This window comes from Trachemys scripta, chromosome 3 (genome assembly GCF_013100865.1).
Source record: "Trachemys scripta elegans isolate TJP31775 chromosome 3, CAS_Tse_1.0, whole genome shotgun sequence".
Taxonomy (NCBI): domain Eukaryota; kingdom Metazoa; phylum Chordata; order Testudines; family Emydidae; genus Trachemys; species Trachemys scripta.
Genome location: NC_048300.1, coordinates 143848460 through 143868969, shown reverse-complemented (window position 1 = coordinate 143868969; position 20510 = coordinate 143848460). Strand labels below are relative to the sequence as shown.

The 20510-nt window shown below is 40.6% G+C and overlaps 1 protein-coding gene across 2 annotated transcripts in view; it reads right to left on the bottom strand.

Moving 5' to 3' along the window:
• Positions 1–20510, bottom strand: part of PHIP (pleckstrin homology domain interacting protein) — a 339129-nt gene that overhangs the window by 48657 nt on the left and 269962 nt on the right. For both annotated transcript variants that reach the window (XM_034766155.1, XM_034766156.1), the window contains exon 24: positions 15755–15874. In XM_034766155.1, the coding sequence (XP_034622046.1) occupies positions 15755–15874 (120 nt within the window). The remainder of the gene's footprint in view (positions 1–15754; positions 15875–20510) is intronic.

The window sequence follows — 20510 nt, the reverse complement described above, 5'->3', positions numbered from 1 at the left end:
AGATAATGCATCACCCAATGGGTATACTGAATATTATAGTGGATCAAGTATGGTTCAATTGTTTGTAGTAGGAATAAATTGTTAGTTTGTATAAAAGAGACTAAATCAAATGTAAAAGGTTCACGAAGTATAGCTATTACTCCATTTTACAGCATATGGAGTCTGTTACTTTTTTAGAGAAACTAATACTAACACACATGCTTGTGTATTAGGAGAAACTGGAGAATTACTTTATGCATAAATACAAGTTTTATACTAATATTCTGAGAAAATAGATTCCTCCTCTCTTAAAGAAGGCATATGGCCTGGTGGATTGAGTGCTCGTATGGCTTCTCTCAGCATGGCATGACTATATTCTAGCACAATCAGTTGTGAAAATAAGGGAGAACTAAAATAAATATATGACTCTTACCTTATTTTTCCCATGAAATAATTTTAATGGGTGTTTACAAACTTACTAGCAATGTTTACTCTGGAAATTTTAATAATTGCTTTTTCAGGGGCTGGTGTTTGACTAATATAATCTACTTTTACTACCCAGTGTAATAGTATTTGTTTTATGTATTGGTATCTTTATGATGCATTTGGATGCTACAGAAATTTGTTATCCATCATAGTAATCAAATAAACAGCCAGATATACAAAATTATGATAAGTGCAGTAACTACTAACCTGAACACTAAACCAATTTAACACTAACTATCCAAAAACAGGTACCGTAATTCAAAATTCAAGCAGACACTTTCTACTCAATTTATGACACAGGAAAAAGGAAAGTGTGAAAAGGCAAAGGGTGGGATTTTCAAAAGCATCCAAGTGATCTAGAAGCACAAATCCCATTGGAAGTCATCACTGTAAGATCAAAACAACTTCAATGGATTAAAATAAAATTGCACATGCTGTCCACACAATAGTTAAAAACAATTCCACATTGCAGCAAATTTCACTGGCCCTCCCAATCAGCACAACACTACACAGGTGGGTATAAGTGGGTGGATAGAATGTCACAGAGATTAACCATTTACTTACATTGGTAATCATTTTTCTTTAAGTAACACAAATGTCATAGAGGAAATTAAACCATTGGATGTGGGATGGACAAGATCTAAATAATATCTTCCATGTGACTGAATAAATTAATAAACATGAACTATTTAAAAATATTTAGGTCACTTTATAATAGACAATTTTTTATTAAAAGAATATTTCCTTCCATTGACATCCTGTATGACAAAGTTAAGATCAGAGCAAACTTGTACACCTGAGATTTGAACTCCTTAACACAGACATTTCTGTGGGAGTGCTGAAGTTTTTACTATCAGCTCATGAACACTGCTGGCATAATGATGAAATTAACTCACTAGAAACCGGTTTCAAAGTAGCAGCCGTGTTAGTCTGTATCCGCAAAAAGAACAGGAGTACTTGTGGCACCTTACAGACTAACAAATTTATGTGAGCATAAGCTTTCGTGGGCTACAGCCCACTTCATCGGATGCATAAAATGGAACACACAAGAAAGAAGATATTTATACATACAGAGACCATGAAAAGGTGGGAGTAGCCATACCAACTATAAGAGGCCAATCAATTGAGAGAGAAAAAAAAAAAAACTTTGAAGTGACAATCATGATTATCACTCCAAAGGTTTTTTTCTCTCTCCTGCTGATGATAGCTCATCTCAATTGATTGGCCTCTTACAGTTGGTATGGCTACTCCCACCTTTTCATGTTCTGTTTGTATAAATATCTTCTTTCTGTGTGTTCCATTCTATGCATCCGATGAAGCGGGCTGTAGCCCACGAAAGCTTATGCTCAAATAAATGTGTTAGTCTCTAAGGTGCCACAAGTACTCCTGTTTTTTTTCACTAGAAACCTTGAATGTACTCAAGGGATATGTAATAAAATTAAAACTGAACTCCTTCAAGCTAATTAGAACACAAGGCTTTAACAAACAACTAAAACAGCATACTGTCTATATGTATACCAATTTTAAATAATAATTTTCTTTATGAAATGACGTAAGCCAGCAATCTGTGGCTCTGCAAATTCAGATGAAAGAACAACGGTTTACATCCAAAACATTTTACTATCCATTCCCATGTAACACATGGAAAGTTAGGTATGGAACTAAACTAAAAAACAACAAACACACAAAACCACAGTGAAGTCTTTGCCTGTTGAGCTGATACGTTAGCAAAAACCTATAGGCAATTAATGCCATATAACAGAAGATTTAATTTAATTTATGTCACAGAATGAAATATCCTGTAACTAACCTTGCAGAATATTATATTATATATATTAAAGACATGGCCCTTAAATCACTGTTTTCTGTCTGTGATCTTTGAGGTTACAGAATCAGGTGGGAATCATGAGATTTTGCCAGAAATTATGGTGATCTAATTCAGGGCTAGGCAACCTATGGTACGTGTGCCGAAGGTGGCATGTGAGCTGATTTTTAGTGGCACTCACACTGCCCGGGTCCTGGCCACCGGTCTGGGGGGGGCTCTGCATTTTAATTTAATTTTAAATGAAGCTTCTTAAACCTTTTAAAAACTTTATTTACTTTACATACAATAGTTTAGTTATATATTATCGACTTATAGAAAGAGACCTTCTAAAAACGTTAAAATGTATTACTGGTACGCGAAACCTTAAGTCAGAGTGAATAAATGAAGACTCGGCACACCCCTTCTGAAAGGTTGCCGACCTCTGATCTAATTGGTAGGAAGAGCAGCAGATGCTACTAAATGCTGGAGCTAAACTACATTTTTGAAAGATTCTTATTTAAATTTAGTGACAATCATTTACTACACCACCATATTTTTGCAACAGAAACAAAATGCAAATTATTGGAACAAGCTACAGATAATTCCTTCCATACTTACCAGCCACGCCTACCAATTTTCTCTATATAAATGAAACCATTTATACAGACTAATAAAATATTTTAATTTTACAATTAAGGAAAATCTCTCGTGATTTCCATTAAAAGACTGAGCACAGTAACATTCTAAACTGTAGAATGTTCTCTTCAGGCAGATAAATAGGCAGTCATCTCTCTTAGTTGCATTTCCTTAAAATATATAACAAAGATTTACAAGTGGTGCTAACAAGAAATAAAGTTAAGTGCTATCTATATGGTGAGCTTAACTAAATATGAAATTGGTCAGCTTTAGGAGAACAAGTCACAAAACAATAAATAAACCTATTTGGGTTTATCAACCTCTTCTGGCGAATGTTGTAAACTACATTAATACCATCTCCCCCCACCCCAAATAATTCAAAAATAGTATGAGATATCTCCTTCTCAAAATGTATCTCCCACTACACACACAGTTTTACTCTATAAGTCTTACCACAGTTGTGGGTTTTTGCATGTAATGAAGACGATTATTAAGGTTGCAAAGTCAAACACTCAGGAGTCATGAAATGGCAGAGTTAAGGCAACCTTAATTTGGCCTCCTTGTATGTATCTATTATGATACAGTCATCAATTACACAATCACATACTACTATTTCCACAAGACCCCAGTGTCATTCAGTGCACATAATGGACAATGTTCACTTAATGAGCCAGACATTCTATATATGGTTTTCTCCTCATTGTTCAAAGTGTTGCCCATGCTTTATTTACCACATACTATTCAAACCCTGCTGTGAAAGTAGGGCTATTAATCTCCTCATAGACTTTTTCTATGATGATCATCACTATCCAAGTGCTTAGCAAACATTAATGAATTTATTTTCACAACACCTCTATAAAATACATAGGTACTATCCCCATTTTACAGATGGCAAGCTGAGGCAGAGATTAAGGTGAAAAGTATCTTCTAATTTTGGATGCCCAATTTGAGATACCCAGAGCCTGATTTTTCAGCATTATAGCACTTATGTTTAGAGCACAGCCCCCATTGACTTCAATTGTAGTTCTGAGTGCTCAGCACTTTTGCAAATCAGACCCCAGGGCCTCAAGTTTAACACCCAGAACATATGGAACACACAATGACTGAATGTGAAAAATCTGGTGCATATGAGTTACTTAGAATCACAAAGGAACTCTATGGCAGAGGCGGGGATAGAATCCTATTACCCAGAGTGACATTCAACTGCTTTAACTATGAGACCATCCTCTATTTCCTGCAAAACCTCTGCCTCACTCACCACAACCTTTCAACTTCTGCAACAAATGAGGCAGGCGTCCTGCAGACAACAGCCTTCGTTGGTACACAACTCTGATTCATTTCCAAAGCAGGGTGGAAAAAATAGCATGTGATCATGTAATTAACGACTGTATCATAATGCTTACATACAAGGTGGCTGAATTAAGGTTGCCTGTGCATTTCCTAACTTTTGAGCCCTTTAATTTGCAACTTCAATATTATTTTAGTGTATTTTTTGTGTGCAAATCAAGGTGTTTTTTTTTTTAAAGCAAAGTGAAAAAACCAAATTCCATAATGTGATATTTTACTGACATCCACATAGGTTATCTGCAGGGCTGGAACCTTTAGATCCACTGCACATAACTCTGCCACTTGAGCTAATGGGGAAAATCAGGGGTCGGCAACCTTTCAGAAGTGGAGTGCCGAGTCTTCATTTATTCACTCTAATTTAAGGTTTCGCGTGCCAGTAATACATTTTAACGTTTTTAGAAGGTCTCTTTCTATAAGTCTATAATATATAACTAAACTATTGTTGTATGTAAAGCAAATAAGGTTTTTAAAATGTTTAAGAAGCTTCATTTAAAATTAAATTAAAATGCAGAGCCCCCCGGACTGGTGGCCAGGACCTGGGCAGTGAGAGTGCCATTGCAAATCGGCACGCGTGCCAGAGGTTGCCTACGCCTGGGGTAACTGATAGGAATAGAGGTTATCATCCTTTATGTAGACCAGAACTAGAAGGAGTGAGACACTCTGCCAGTGGGTTTTACTAGTGCTCATTGAAACTTGAAATTGTTGTTTAATGGGAAATATTGACATTTCAAGAAATTGGAAACGAAACAAAATATTTTTGAAATTTCCCACAAAACAAATTCTGAAAAAACTCAGCTTTGAAATTTTTTATTTCATTTAAAAAATTTGTTTCAAGTATTTTTTACTAGGCACAGGCAGATAATACTTAACACTGACTGAAATGTCTTATCTTTTTTTCTAAATCAAAGTGCATGCTGTTTTTGTTTAATGAAACAAATTACAACAAAAATAGAAAACAGTTTGCTCTAGAAAAAATGCAAGACATTTCAATCAGTAGCAAACAGCAGCTACACTTGATGGTTTTAAAAATAAAATAAAATTTTGAAACATAATTTGGGAATTTTCCATTAGAATTTTTTTCTGGGAAAAAAAAAAAATTCAAACTCTCTCCGGGAATTTTTTTTTTAAACAAATATGATTTCTCACACACAAAATTGATTTAATCAAAACTGTTTTTCCTGACAAAAAACTATTTTGATGAACATTGTCTGATCGACTCTAGGTTTCACAGACTCTTCTGTCCAGCCCTCCCAAATTTGACTCTTTCTGCCTCATCCTATACAACCTGTACCTGTCTTTATCCCACCACTAGCTCCTCAGCCCCAGTCCCACTCTAATCACCTAGCCAGTCCCATGCCTCAGGCTTCTGATCCCAGTCCCAGTCTCTTTTCCCAGGGAGTTCTAATGTCACCTCTTTAGACTCCCCATTCCAGTCCCAGCCTCCCCCACTTCCAGCCACTCCTAATCCTCCCTACTCCCTTGTTCCCAATCTCCTTGCCTAGCTAATACCAGTATCCTCCCCAAACTTGGCTTCTTGTTTCCCCCTTCCCCTGAGCCTACTGGCTCCCATTCCCAGTCTTAGTTCCTGGGCTTCTCACCAGGTTTCAGTGCCCTCACCTCCCCTTGTCACAGTCTCTTTGCTTAGCCAGTCCCAGTTCTACCCCTGCAACCTTTTCCTTGTCAAATCTCCCCCCAGATCCTTTCCCCTGCCCTGCTGCTAGACTCCAGTCCCAGCCTCAGCCCCACTGCCAGACTCTAGTCCCAGCCTTTGCCCCCAGTCTACTCCTCCACAATGCCATAGGTCCAGCTTCCGTGTGCTCTGCATCTGAATCAAACTATTCCCCCCCCCCCATGCTACCTGGGTGCCAGTAGAGAGTCATTGTGAGCACTGGAGAGACTGGCTCTTTGCTTCAGTGCCCAGCCCAAGCTCTGCCAGGAGCAGCTATAACAGGGAAAGTCAGTTTCACTAATAGACTTGGGCTGCAGCATGTTCAGTCACTCCACGGGGATGAAGCAGTCTAGCTGTCGAGGCTCCTGAATGTTCAGGGAGGATGGAATCTTCAGAGATTTTAGCTGTTAAGAACTAGCAGGTCTGTATTGAGCATGTGCAAACTGCAATTTTTCAAAGGCTTTTTACTTGGCCAAGTTTGGGTACATTCTCACGGAGAAAAGCACATCCCTGACACTAGTCTCCACCCTCTTGTAAAATTTCAAGTCCCTGTTCCAAAGCATGGAGGCACTACAGCTTTCCAAAGAAAAGGTTGCCACAATATTTTTAACATTGAAAAATAATGTATTTTTCCCTAGCCTTATCCTCTGAAATTGCAAATGGTATGCAATGTAATCCTAGTGTTAGTGGAAATTGAGTCAGAGGACCTTGGCTTTGTTAGCCCAGGGCTTGAGAGTCCACACACTCATTAGTGACGCTAGGTTTAGAATTTTTGGACCCAAATCCAGGTTCCAATGTGCACAGTGCAGTACACAGATACAAGTCAAAATCACCATATCCCAGGCTTCCCAGCTGTGGTCGCTCTAGCCCTTGGTTAATGGTGCAGTGTGGGAAAACTTTACTGCCCATCCCAGGTTATAGGAAGATATCACAGCCTGCCAACACATCCTGCTGAGCTGTCTTTTGAGTCTGCATGCTCCCGACAACCTGAACCAGCAACATGGAGGAACCACAATCTGAAGAGCTTCTCTTGCATTTTCTGACCTACCAAAGGCACCTGTCAGAGGAGGAGGAGGAGAATACAGACACGGAAGACAAATTGGCTGATGCTGCTTACAACTCTCAGAATAACCGCTGATGCCCCCTATGCAGACCAATGCTTCTGTAGCAGGCCCACAAGAACAGACTAGTGGGATCACATCATCATATGGATATGGGATGATGAACAGTGGGTCCAAAACTTTCACATGAAGAAAGCTACATTTCTAGAGTTTTGTGAACAGCTTGCCCCCACCCTCCAATGTCAGGACACACACAAGAGGGTTGCCATACTGGTTGAGTAGTGGGTTGCTATAACCATCTGGAAGCTGGCTACCCTGGACTGCTACAGGTCCGTAGCTAGCCAGTTTGGCACTGGAAAGTCAACTGTGGGTAAGGTGGTGGTGGTGGTTTCCAAGGCAATGAGGCACGTGATTTACCCAAAAGTGGTGGGCATACAATATCCCTGAAGTAATTACTAGTTTTGAGAGAATGGGGTTTTCAAACTACGCTGGGTGCACTGATGGGACTCACGTGCCCATAGTTTGCCCCCCTCAAGGCGCATGAGAACATAAACAGCAAAGGGTACTACTCCACTGTTATGCAGGCCCTTGTGGACCACAGAGACCATTATGGATGGCAACATGGGCTGCACTAAGAAAGATCATGATGCCAGGGTTTTCTAACTACTGGGAGTCTACATCCATGGACAAGATGCAACACTATTGTCACCAAATGACACTGTCATAAATGGAGTTACTGTCCCCACTGTTATTTTGGAGGACCCTGCATACCCCCCCTTTTGCCTTGCCTTAGGAACCATACCAGAACACCTGGCAAAACAGTATTTAATCACACTGTCAGAAGGTGCAGAATGGTGACTGAAGGTGGGTTCGGCAAACTGAAATTCAGCTGGCACTGTCTGAAGATCTGTTAGGATTCCAGTGTCATCAATGCTGTCTGCATTACTGTGGCTTGCTGTGTTCTTCACAATCTTTGTGAAGCCAAAGGTGAGCCATTTTCCCCGAATGGACCCATGACAGAAATGGATCGCTGAATTGGTACATCATACCAGAAAGTGTGCCTATCACAACTGGAGCAGGATGCATCTGGGCAACACAAATCAGGGTTCTGTGCTCCCATGTTATGGGCTTGCATAGGCCAATGGAAGAGGGAGAATAGTATGTTTATGAATGTGCTTGTACAATGTTTATAGTAAATGAGATCATGTAACGAAATGGGGAGGGCTGATTGCTACGCATTGTAACTTACAGGTGACATAACTGATTATGAACTGGGTAGGAGGTTGATTGCTATGCACTGTACTTACAGGTGACATGACTGATTATGAACTGGGGGGTAGAGGCGTGTGGCAAGAACTGTAGATTTACAGTAGGGATTGATGTAGAGAAAGTTATTGAATACTTATGTTCAAATACAACTTCCCAGCTGTCCCTTATCGTGCATTTATCTTTATTATTTAAAATACACATTATATGATGTGATGCAGTGATGGTCAGTCTTAATAAAATAAAGGCCTTTATTTGTGAACATGGATGTGAAACACAAAAATAGATTAAACCACTGCCATGCAAGCCAGCTATCACTCACACACCAATAATAACCCAACTCCAAAACCATTTATAAAACAGAGTGCATAAACCAAACATTAAACAGTGAACACAGTGACAACAAATAAATCCCCTTAGGTTGCATGTCCTCTGGCCTCCTGTTCTCCTTTCCCCTTCTTTTATGTTTAGTATGCTCTTGGCACCGGTGCACAGGGGTGGGAAGCCTTCAGCGGGGATGGCTCAGCACAGGGTTAGAGGATTGTACATGGTAGATTTGCCCTGTCCAGCTGCTGTTACGTTTTGGTTGCATGGGCCACCCAAACTATGGAATTGTCCAAACTGTTCCCTGCTTTGCAGCACATGGTCCCATGGAGGGGACTCAGGGCATGGTGCAGGCGCAGCAGGAGCCTGTACTCTTGGGGTCATAAGCCTCTCAACAGCCTCTCAAACAGGTCTTTCTGCTGTGCTCTATCTTCCTCCCTCAGCCAATGTTCCTGCTCTAGAAACTGCACTGCACTGCAATTCTGTCCTCTCACTCTGCAGCCTGTCTGTGCCTTTCCACTTGCCGTGAATCCTTCTCCTTCTGGTATTGCACCTGCTTGTTATCCCTGTCCAGAATGTTCACTTTAAGTTCATCACAGAAACACTTCTGCTGGGACTAGTCTGTGACAGTTCTGCATCCCAGGGGTCTGCTTGACTGCACTCACACTGTCAAGGTGGAGGGACCAGCAGAGGCAGAAAGGCCTAAGAGTAGACATCAAACAGTGCATTATTGTTTCAGCACTTTAAATCAGGTTTCTGCAGGCAAAAGTGGCTTGTGGAATCTCAAGGCCCAGAAATGATACTTTGCAAAACTGAACTTCAATATATCCGGAGAGGAATATTTCAGTTCCCAAAAGCTGTGTTAACACAACTGAATCACAGTGAAACGATGCAGAAAGAATGGTAAGTTAAAATTTAAAATTTTTCGGTTTAAAAATTGCAGACCAGCTTGGTTTGTGGGCAGAGAAGTGACAGCTTACTAACTAAGCCTTCTCTAGCCTTTCAGGGATTCCAACTTCTGGAGGACATCACAAGTCTAAAGGTTCCAAAATGTCAAAGGGACATTTTATTCCAAGCTGTCAGAGGCAAGCCAGCTGTGTATGCCACAGAGGTTTTCAAACTTACGGTGACTGAATGCACATCTACGAATGGAGTGGGCTGGTGATCTACAGAGCTGGAACTAGAAAATACTCAATTTTTCTGAAACTTGAATGCCTCTCGAGTTCCCTACTATGGGAAAAGTTTGCAGCTAACAGCACTGGGATTGGGCCAAAATTCATGGGGGAAATCAACAGGATGCTGTGTTAGCATCCACATAGACTATTGCCTCCCTACAGTTTCCGATGCATGCTGCTCTGACCGCAACTACCCAGTGACGACATGCAAACACACACAACAACACAGACTCTCAAAGAACTACACAGCCATTTCCCCCACTCCCTGGCACATTTCTGGTGTATATACAACCCCCCCACCAGCTGTACTTTGGACACTGATTTCATTGCCCATGGACTACAATTAACTTCCCCACCAGACAGTTGACCATTTACAGGCAGCTCATTACACTGTGGTGGGACTAATTTGTATGGCACGGGATACTAAAAGGGAAGGCAATATCTGGTTCTCATTTTTAACATTCCAGCACATCTTTGTAAGAATGTGCTTGTTTCTAGTAAAATTAAATTTTAAATGCTTCGTTCATTGATGTTTGCGCTTCCTGGTTTCCGTTTTGAATTCCATGTGGTGGTGCTGCTAAGGTGCTGGCATTCCATTCACCATTGGCAGATACACACTGCTGCCCTCAGCTTGTAATACATTTTCCATTGGGTCATAATTCAGAAATTCCTCCTATCCATATAACAACAACAAACATGGAACCAGAAACTTACCAGGTTGAGGGGCTACTTCTGCTTCGTGTGTTTCTGCTGCTAGTTCTGCAATGGGCTGCTCCTCCAAAGAGTCATCAAAAAGGTCTTCTGAGTAGAGATCCAAGATGTGCTGCAGCTGCTACAGCAGCAAAGCATCCTGGGAGACTGGTGTGAGCACAAGAGTCACTTCAGCAGCCTGATCGGATGTTTGCTCCCCTCCGGTGTCAAACTGGATTCCAGGGTCAGAAGATCAACATCTCTGCTAACCAGACTGTCAAAGTGCTGGTGGCTCAGTACTCGGTGCCATTCCCAGCACCTGGTCAAACTCCTCATAAAACGGGCAGGTGAGTTTCCAGAGGTGTGGTTCTCATTCCTGGCTTTCCAGTAGTTGTTCTTGGAATGCTTAATCCACTCTCTGCGCTGGTCTGATAAATCCACAAAGCTGCCAACTTCTTCACTATTTCCTTGTATGCATGGTCATTTCTTGAACTCTTGCTGAAGTCAAATTGTTTGCTTATCTCACCCGAGAGTTTAACTAAAATCTGATTGTGCTCTCATGACCAGCTAGCAGTGCACTTGGCAAAGGACTATTTTGTGTTGGTGGCCATTATAAACATAAGAGAAGATTCACTCTGCTTACAGCTCAGCAGTCAGAATAAAAAGGAAGGGCTAAATTCTGAGCAGCTGTACCAGAATCAGAGAAACCATTTCCATTTCTTGGGATAGAAAGGACGAAAGACACCATCCCATGGGGTTGTGGGACAGCATTGGTGGACTTTCAGGTTCCAGTATGGGAGGCATGGGTCAGAGCTGCATCCATTCTGCAAAATTTGAGCCTGTGGGACTCAGGCTCAAATATCTCTCCACACTGATGGGGTCCTGGGGCCTGCACATGGAGGGCTTGCTGGCCTGAGTCAGACATAATTATGTGTAGATGAAAGGTGGATATGAGCCCAAGCTTGCACTGCAGTGCAGACACATCCTAAATTGTTTTGGCTGAAATTTTCCAAAAAATGCAGCCTAAGGCAGACACCCAGTATGGAAAATTTCAGCCCAAATAATTATCGTCAAAGTCATAAGCAACAGAAAATACGGCCTTAGGGAAGTGTTGAGCAACCTTAATAATAAGTCATGTTACCAGCCGTGCTTATAATAAAATAATTATCCAGCTGTGGAATTTCTTGCACCCTCTCGGACACATATGAGAACAACCATTGTCAGTGATATGATTCTGGACTAGATGTATTACTGGTACATCTCTTTTAGTGCAATAATTCCTATGTTTCCAGGTACAGACTAGGTGGCAATTGTCAAGTTCATTAATGTCAAGGTTCTTTTGAACAACAGACAGATGAGAGCATGCCTAAGTATTCCCTGTATACAGTGCAACATCTGCTTTGCCTGGCCAAATGTGAGATTTCTGTGAAACATGTCAATACTAGTAGGGTGCTAAAGACTCTTAAGAGTATGGTACAGGCATATCGCTGACAACCCTACAATATCTAGATGGCACCACTGACCAGATTAGTTCATCTTGGATTTGATTCTGTGAGGAGCAGAGCACCTCCTCAGAGGCTCTCCATGGAAACTGAAGTTGATGATCTATGTGGGAACTCAGGGTACGTCTATACTTACCTCCGGGTTGGGCGGTAAGCAATCGATCTTCTGGGATTGATTTATCGCATCTTGTCTAGATGCGATAAATCGATCCCGGAAGTGCTCGCCGTCGACGCTGATACTCCTGCTCTGCAAGAGGAGTATGCGCAGTCGACGGGGGAGCCTGCCTGCCGTGTGTGGACCCGCGGTAAGTACCTTGTATTTCGAACTAAGGTACTTCGACTTCAGCTACGTTATTCACGTAGCTGAAGTTGCGTATCTTGGTTCAAACTGGGGGGTTAGCGTGGACCAGTCCTCAGTTCAGCACTCTGGGTGCTCAACACCTCTCCAGAAATGCTTAGCTCTTTGAAGATTCAGGACTGTGCAGATTTTATAGTGTATGGCCCAACTACTTCCTCTGGCTTTTTCCCAAGGGGTGAACTTGTGTGTCATTGATTGTGGAAGACAGGGTACATAAAATCTTGTTTTTGACTTGGATTTTCAAGCCATATATTATAATAAGTATTGTTCGTACACCCAATACATTGTACTTGGCACATTTTATAAATTAAAAACAAAAATTGTTTTATGTATCTGTCATTTTTGGAATTCAACTATTGAATCACAGAATCATAGAAATGTAGGACTGGAAGGGACCTCAAGAGGTCATCTAGTCCAGTCCCCTGAACTCATGGCAGGACTAAGTATTATCTAAACCATTCCTGACAAGTTTTTGTCTACAAATCTCCAATAATGGAGATTCCACAATCTTCCTGGACAATTTATTCCAGTGCTTAACCACCCTGATAGTTAGGAAGTTTTTTTCAATGTCCAACCTAAACTGCCCTTGCTGTAATTTAAGCCCATTGCTTCTTGTCGTATCCCTCAGAGGTTAAGGAGAACATTTTTTCTCCCTCCTCCTTGTAACAACATTTTATGTACTTGAAAACTTATGTCCCTCCTCAGTCTTCTCTTCTCCAGACTATACAATCCAATTTATTCAATCTTCCCTCATAGATCATGTTTTCTAGACCTTTAATCATTTTAGTTGCTCTTCTCTGGACTTTCTCCAATTTGTCCACATCTTTCCTGAAGTGTAGCACCCAGAATTGGACACTACTCCAGTTGAGACCTAATCAGCACGGAGTACAGTGGAAGAATTACTTCTCGTGTCTTGCTTACAATACTCCATGCCAGAATGACATTTGCTTTTTTGCAACAGTATTACACTGTTCACTCATATTTAGCTTGTGATCCATTACCCCCTGATACGTTACTGCAGTATTTCTTCCTAGGCAGTCATTTCCCATTTTGTATGTGTGCAACTGATTGTTCCTTCTAAGTGGAATACATTGCATTTGTCCTTATTGAATTTCATCCTATTGACCTCAGACCATTTCTCCAGTTTGTCCAGATCATTTTCAATTTTAATCCAATTCTCTAAAGCACTTGCAACTCCTCTCAGCTTGGTATCATCCGCAAACTATATAAGTGTACTCTCTATACCATTATCTAAATCATCTGATGAAGATATTCAACAAAACTGGGCCCAAACTGATGCCTATGGGACCCTTGATATGCCCTTCCAGCTTGACTGTGAACCTCTAGTAACTACTCTCTGGCAACGGTTTTCCAACCAGTTATGCACCCACCTTATAGTAGCTCCATCTAGATTGCATCTCCCTAGTTTGTTTATGAGAAGGTCATGCGAGACAGTATCAAAAGCCTTACTAAAGTCAAAATATACGACATCTACCACTTCCCCCCTATCTACAAGGCTTGTTACCCTGTCAAAGATAGCTCTTAGGCTGGTTTGACATGATTTTCTCTTAAGTACCAGTCATCATGGATTTGTCATCACTGTATTATCTTCTAGGTGTTTGCAAATTGATTGCTTACTTATTTGCTCCATTATCTTTCTGGGTATTGAAGCTAAGCTGACTGGTCTCTAATTCCCCAGATTGTCCTTATTTCCCTTTTTATAGATTGGCACTATATGCCCTTTTCCAATGCTCTGGAATGTACCCCATCTTCCATGACTTTTTGAAGATAACTGCTAATGGCTCAGATATCTCCTCAGTCAGCTCGAGTATTCTAGGATTTATTCATCAGGACCTGGTGATGGAAGACATTTAGCTTGTCTAAGTAATTTTTAACTTGTTCTTTTCCTATTTTAGCCTCTGATCCTACCTCATTTTCACTGGCATTCACTATTTGAGACATCCAATTGCTACTATCCTGTTTGGTGAAAACTGAAACAAAAAGGTCATTTAGAACTTTTGCCATTTCCACATTTTCTGTTATTGTCGTCCCCCCCACTTCCATTGAGTAATGGGCCTTACTCTTCCTCTTACTTCTAATGTATTTGTAGTATGTTTTCTTGTTATCCTTTACATCTCCAGCTAGTTTGATCTTGTTTTGTGCCTTGGCCTTTCTAATTTTGTCCCTTTATACTTGTATAATTTGTTTACATTCATCCTTTGTAATCTGACCTAGTTTTCACTTTTTGGAGGACTTTTTTCAATTTGAGATCATTGAAGATCTCCTGGTTAAGCCAGGGTGGTCTCTTGCCATACTTCCTATCTTTCCTACACAATGGATAGTTTGCTCTTGTGCCCTTAATAATGTCTCTTTGAAAGACTGCCAACTCTCTTGAACGGTCTTTCCCCTTAGACTTGCTTCCCATGGGATCTTACCTACCAACTCCCTGAGTTTGCTAAAGTCTGCCTTCTTGAAATCCATTATCTTTATTGTCCTGTTTTCCCTCTTACCAGTCCTTAGAATAATTAACTCTATCATTCCATGATCCACTTTCAAATTCTTAACCAGTTCCTCCCTATTTGTCAAAATTAAATCTAGAACAGCTTATCCCCTAGAAACTTTCTCCATCTTCTAAAATAAAAAATTGTCTCCAATACATTCCAAGAATTTATTGGATAATCTGTGCCCTACTGTGTTACTTTCCCAACAGATGTCTGGGTAGTTGAAGTTCCCCATCACCACCAAGTCCTGTGCTTTGGATGATTTTGTTAGTTATTTAAAAAAAACCTCATCCACCTCTTCTTCCTGGTTAGGTGTAGTAGACCCCTACCATAACATCACCCTTGCTTTTTTTAACTCCTTTTATCCTTACCCAGAGACTTTCAACAAGTCTGTCTCCTATTTCCATCTCAACCTCAGTCCAAGTTTATACATTCTTGATATATAAGGCAATACCTCCTCCCTTTTCCCAATACCCGAGCAAGTGTACATTTCTATACCAATAATCCCACCAAGTCTCTGTGATGCCAGCTATGTCATAGTTGTGCATATTAACTAGTATTTCCAGTTCTTCCTGCTTTACTTCTCGCTTTAGTATACGGGGCATACCCCATTGAAGTAACAAAGGTGAGGAAAGGTACAGGAGAAATACAGTGCAATAAAAAAACCCCATCACAATAGTGTGGAAAAAGAAAAGGGATAGCCGAAATGTGACATAGCATTTAGAAGATTTTAAGGAGCACAGAGGCAGTGTAGAATGTGCTGACAGAGAAACTTTCATTCTGAAAGAAAATAATTTTGGCTTGATTAAAATTAAGCTTTAAAGGGAGTTTTAATCAATCCAAAATGTTCAGAAAAATAATGATGAAAAATAATTACATACATTTCTAAAAAAGTTACGTAAAAAAGCTGAAAAACTGGAAATGGAAAGCAAGAATCTTGAGAAAAACAAAAATACCTCATCACCCATTTGTGGCACAAACGGACACCGACGAGGAATAGTATCTGTAATCCATGCTGAAGGCAGCCATTCTTCCAACGTCAAGCCATTTTCTGTCAAAACTCCTACAGCCAATCTCTAAAGAAAATGCATACAATAATATATTAATAAGAATAGTTCACCTTTTACCGAAACTCACAATTTATCCCCAAAATATATTATCATTTTGTCAAAGTCTCAACTAGAATTTTGTGAAAATGATTTTTATCATAAAAAGGAAAATAAATGACATCACCAGATTAGAAATGCTATTGAAAAGTTTAGGGTATTTTTATAGAGGAGCTATGAAATGAAACTTTTTATAATCAAAACAATGAAACTTGAATTAATACTTTTTTACCCAAATAACATTTGATTAATGTACATAAAGTATGAATTTATTAGCATCCAGCCATGTGACAAGTTTTGAGGGTTGAGAGATAAACAACTGAAATTTTCCAAATTCTGTATTTTATTGCACACAAAAAAAACCCCTATGTTAAAAGAACATTATTAAAGATCCAGTGCTGACTGTTCTTTGGAGATTTTAAAGGTGAAGCTCTAGCAAGTCTTTACTAAGCATGACCAAAATAGGACAAATTTTCATGGGAATAGCAAAAACCACATCTCTGACACAAATACCACTCCACCTGCCAATTTCAAGTGCCCACCTTCAAAGTATGGAGGTGTTAGAGCTTCTCAAAGAAAAGGCTGCCAGAATAATACACAGCGCAACCAGCCCTGTCTATAATATATACACATTAGGAAGTTCAGTATCAGAGGGGTAGCCATGTTAGTCTGAAACTGTAAAAAGCAACAGAGGGTCCTGTGGCACCGTTAAGACTAACAGAAGTATTGGAGCATAAGCTTTCATGGGTGAATGCCCACTTCATCAGACACAAGACCTGGAAGAATAATACATAGCACAACCAGCCCTGTCTATAATATATACACATTAGGAAGTTCAGTTAGTTACCCTACAGTAACTGTGTTTCTTTGAAATGTTGTAAGTGTGGATCCTGCTCTAGGTGTGAATGCGACCCATGCATTGGGAGACTGAATTTTTCATTTTTTTTATTTTACAAATAATGTGCAGCGGAGCCTCCCATACGAGGGCAGAAAGGGTGGAGTGGCTATGACCCTCCCCTCAGTTCTCTCACAATTTAAAGCCGGTGTTGCTGAGGACTCCGAAAAATAAGGATGGAAGGTGGGTCGTGGGACTACATCATTTTGAAGAACCTCAATTATTGTAGGGTAAATAACTGTACTTTCTTGTTCGAATATGTGTTAGTGTAAATACCACTCTAGGTGACAGGCAAGAAGAATCCTCACTGGATGCGAGTGAAGAATCTCAGTTGTATTAGTCAAACATGGATTGAAGTACTGCTCTTCCATATGCGACATCTGCTCTGTCAGCCATGTCAAATGCACAGCATTTCACAAAGGTCAGTGAGTTGCTCCATGTGGCTACCTTACAGATCTCAGCTATCTGTATAGTTCTAAAGCAGGCTGAAGATGCTGTCTGCACCCCACATGGAGCTTTTGCAGGGAGAGCCTTGCCATACAACAGATATTAAGTAGGTAGAAATGCACTAAATAATTCTCTTTGAGATTCTCAGGGATGAGATGGCTTGGCCTTTTGATGTATTGGATATGGCCACAAAGAGTCAGGGAGAAAGTCTGAAAGTCTTGTTTATGTCATATAGCTGAGTCCCAGTAACATCCAGAATACAAAGCTTCTTTTCTCCTGGTGATGAGTGTGGCTTTGAGAAGAACGGTAAGGTGACAGACTGGCTTAGATGACTTCTGAGACCATTCTGTGGATGAATTTAGGGTCCGGTTCCATCACCACTTCGTTCCTGTGGAAGGATATATATCGCAGTCCAGCCACGAGAGCTCGCAGTTCACTGACTCTACATGCTGATGTGATGGCTATCAGAAAGACCATCTTGATAGTGAGGTGGTATAAAGAACATTCTGCTGATGGCACAAATGGCGACTCCAGGCTTCACTACGCTACAATGTGGGAGTAGGGTCCTTAGTTGGAGGGCAGGTAGGGAGAAGGTCCTTGAGGAATCTCAAAACTGTAGGGTATGAAAAGATTGAGTATGACTGTATCAGAGCGAGACATGCTGATATGACTTCTAGATGAATTTTAAGGAAGATAAAGGCTAGTTCGGCTTGTTTCAGAAGCAGCATATAGTCCAGAATCTTTGGTATAGGATCTGAGTTGGATTCACATTGTTTTGAGCTTCTCATTTGGAAAATCTTTGCCATTCTGTAAAAGGATCTTCTGGACCTGTAGGGAGCAGTCTTCGTCTGTCTTCCTCAATAAGCCAACATTCAGGCCACCAAGCACGGCTATGGATTCAGATGAAATATTTGTCCTTAGTTCTGAGACAGCATTTCCAGACAGGTGGGAAGTCATTTTGGAGGTGGGGGGCTGGCTGGACAAATACAGGAGATCCAACAGCCAAAATCATCTCAGCCAGCAGGGCAATATTATGATGACTGTAGCTTTGTCCCATTTGATCTTGGATATGCTCTTAGGGGTCAGAGTGATCAGTAGGATGGCATACAGCAGTCCTCAAGACCATTGAAGTACAAAGGTGCTAGGAAGGGAGCTGGGGCTCACACTGCCCATGGAGTGGAAATCCCTGTATTTGGCATTATCTGCCATGGTGAAGAGGTCTATGGTGGGCGTTCCCATCAACGAAATATTTCCATGGTGACTAGTTGTGGCTGTTTACCACATTTCTGCCTAGAAAGTCCACCAGGTCATTGCTGAGCCCTGGTAGGTGTAGAGCTATCAGAGTCACTCCTTACCAATATGACTGTTCTTGGAACTTGATCACCTCCAGGCAGAGAGGAGATGATCAAGCACCTCCCTGTTTGTTGAGTGCATTGCTGACATGTTGCCTGTCACAATCGCACAGTGGGTGTTTCAGAGGATGAGAAGGAATGCCATATAAGCCAGTCTGATAGCTCTCAGTTCCAAGTTGTTCATGTGAAGTTTTAGATCATCTTGAGATCCTGAAGCTTGCATTTTCAGATGGTTCCAGTGGGCACCACAGTCTGTCCATGATGCAACTCTCCAGCATCATCATTGGGAAAGGGAACAAGAAGTGTATCCCTTTTCTTACAGTCAAAGGATATAGCCATCACTTGAGTTCCTGCAGGATATGGGGGGGAGGAGGGAGACCGACTTGTTTGGTAATAAGGTGTGTGGATGGAATATACACTATCCTCAGCCACTATTGTAATGGCTGCAGGCAAAGTCTGGCAAGCTGCACCACACATATATGCACAAGGACATATGACCAAAATGTCCCAAACATGCACACACAGTGATCTGCAGGTCATACACTGTTGACCGAAGGGACCAGAACCTGTACTCTGGCATAAAAGCTTTCACCAAACTTGAGTTAAGCACAGTGCCCATGAACTCTATTGTCTGAGCTAGTACGAGAGATTATTTCACATACTTCACCAGGAGTTTTAAGGGAAAGAATAGGGAGAAGATGCAATCCAGAGCAGTCTCTTCTTGGGACCTGCCTCTGATCAGCCAGTCATTTAGACAGGGGCAGACAGGGATTCCCTCCTTCCTTAGATAAGTCATTACTATGGCCAGAAACTTGGTTAACAGTCAGCATCAGAGAGAATCTGAAAAGCAAAACCCTGTATTGGTAATGGTAAGGCCCCATTTGGAATCTTAGGTATTTTCTGTGGACCGGAAGCTGAGAACTGCAAACCAGTTATGAACCTGACAGAGGCAAACATTACCCCCTGAACCTTACTCCTGTAACAACTAAACAGGCAGGCTGCTAATGTTCCCATTCTTAGTCAATTAAGGCTTTACCTTGCCAGAGTACAAAAAGGAGCCTTACTGTAAATGACAGTAAGGGAATCCTCAGCTAGGAAAGTCTATGTGCTTTCTCCTTTTTCCTGTGCCAGAGGCACAATGGAGTTAGATTACAGCTCAGGATCTATTTTACTTATCCCATTAAAAAAAATGCAGGACAATGATTAGCAAAATGGTACGACTTTCAAGCGTGAAAGTCTGAGCAATTTAAAGCAACGTTCTACTTTACAGAACACCAAACACCAATATAAAAGTAACGTCATTTAAATGAAAATCCAGGATTATAACTGGAATACAGGGTTACCAAGTATTTGTAACTTAACTTTCATGTGTTTAGGAAATGCTGAACAGTTATTGTGATTTTTTTTCTATATGGTAGTTTAAATAAATTACCAAAAAATAAATGAAATGGGAGTGATTATATTGCATTTTTTGACAAATAAAATATGCAGAATTTTTGATTTTTTGGTGCAGAATTCTCCCAGGAGTAGAACCTGAGACCATATGCATGTTTGTTGAGTCTCCTTATGTACAGAATAGGACAAAAAACTCCATTTTTCTTCTTCAGAACAAGGAAATACCAGGAGCAGAAGAGTCTTTCTCTGTATTATTATTATTTCATTATTACACTGGTCTACAATTTTTGAGAAGTCGTCTGCTTCAGAGATAAAATGAGCTATTTATTATGTATTTTGATGTGCTGAATTCAAATATGACAATTAAAACAACTGATTGGCTACTGTTTCTAAGATATTTAAGTTTTTACATTTTATGTCTATGTATATTGTGTAGATAGTAGAGTTTTAATCATAAATTGTAAACCTAGGTCTTTTCATGTGTTTATGGTTGCTTTACATGATAATATTTCACCTG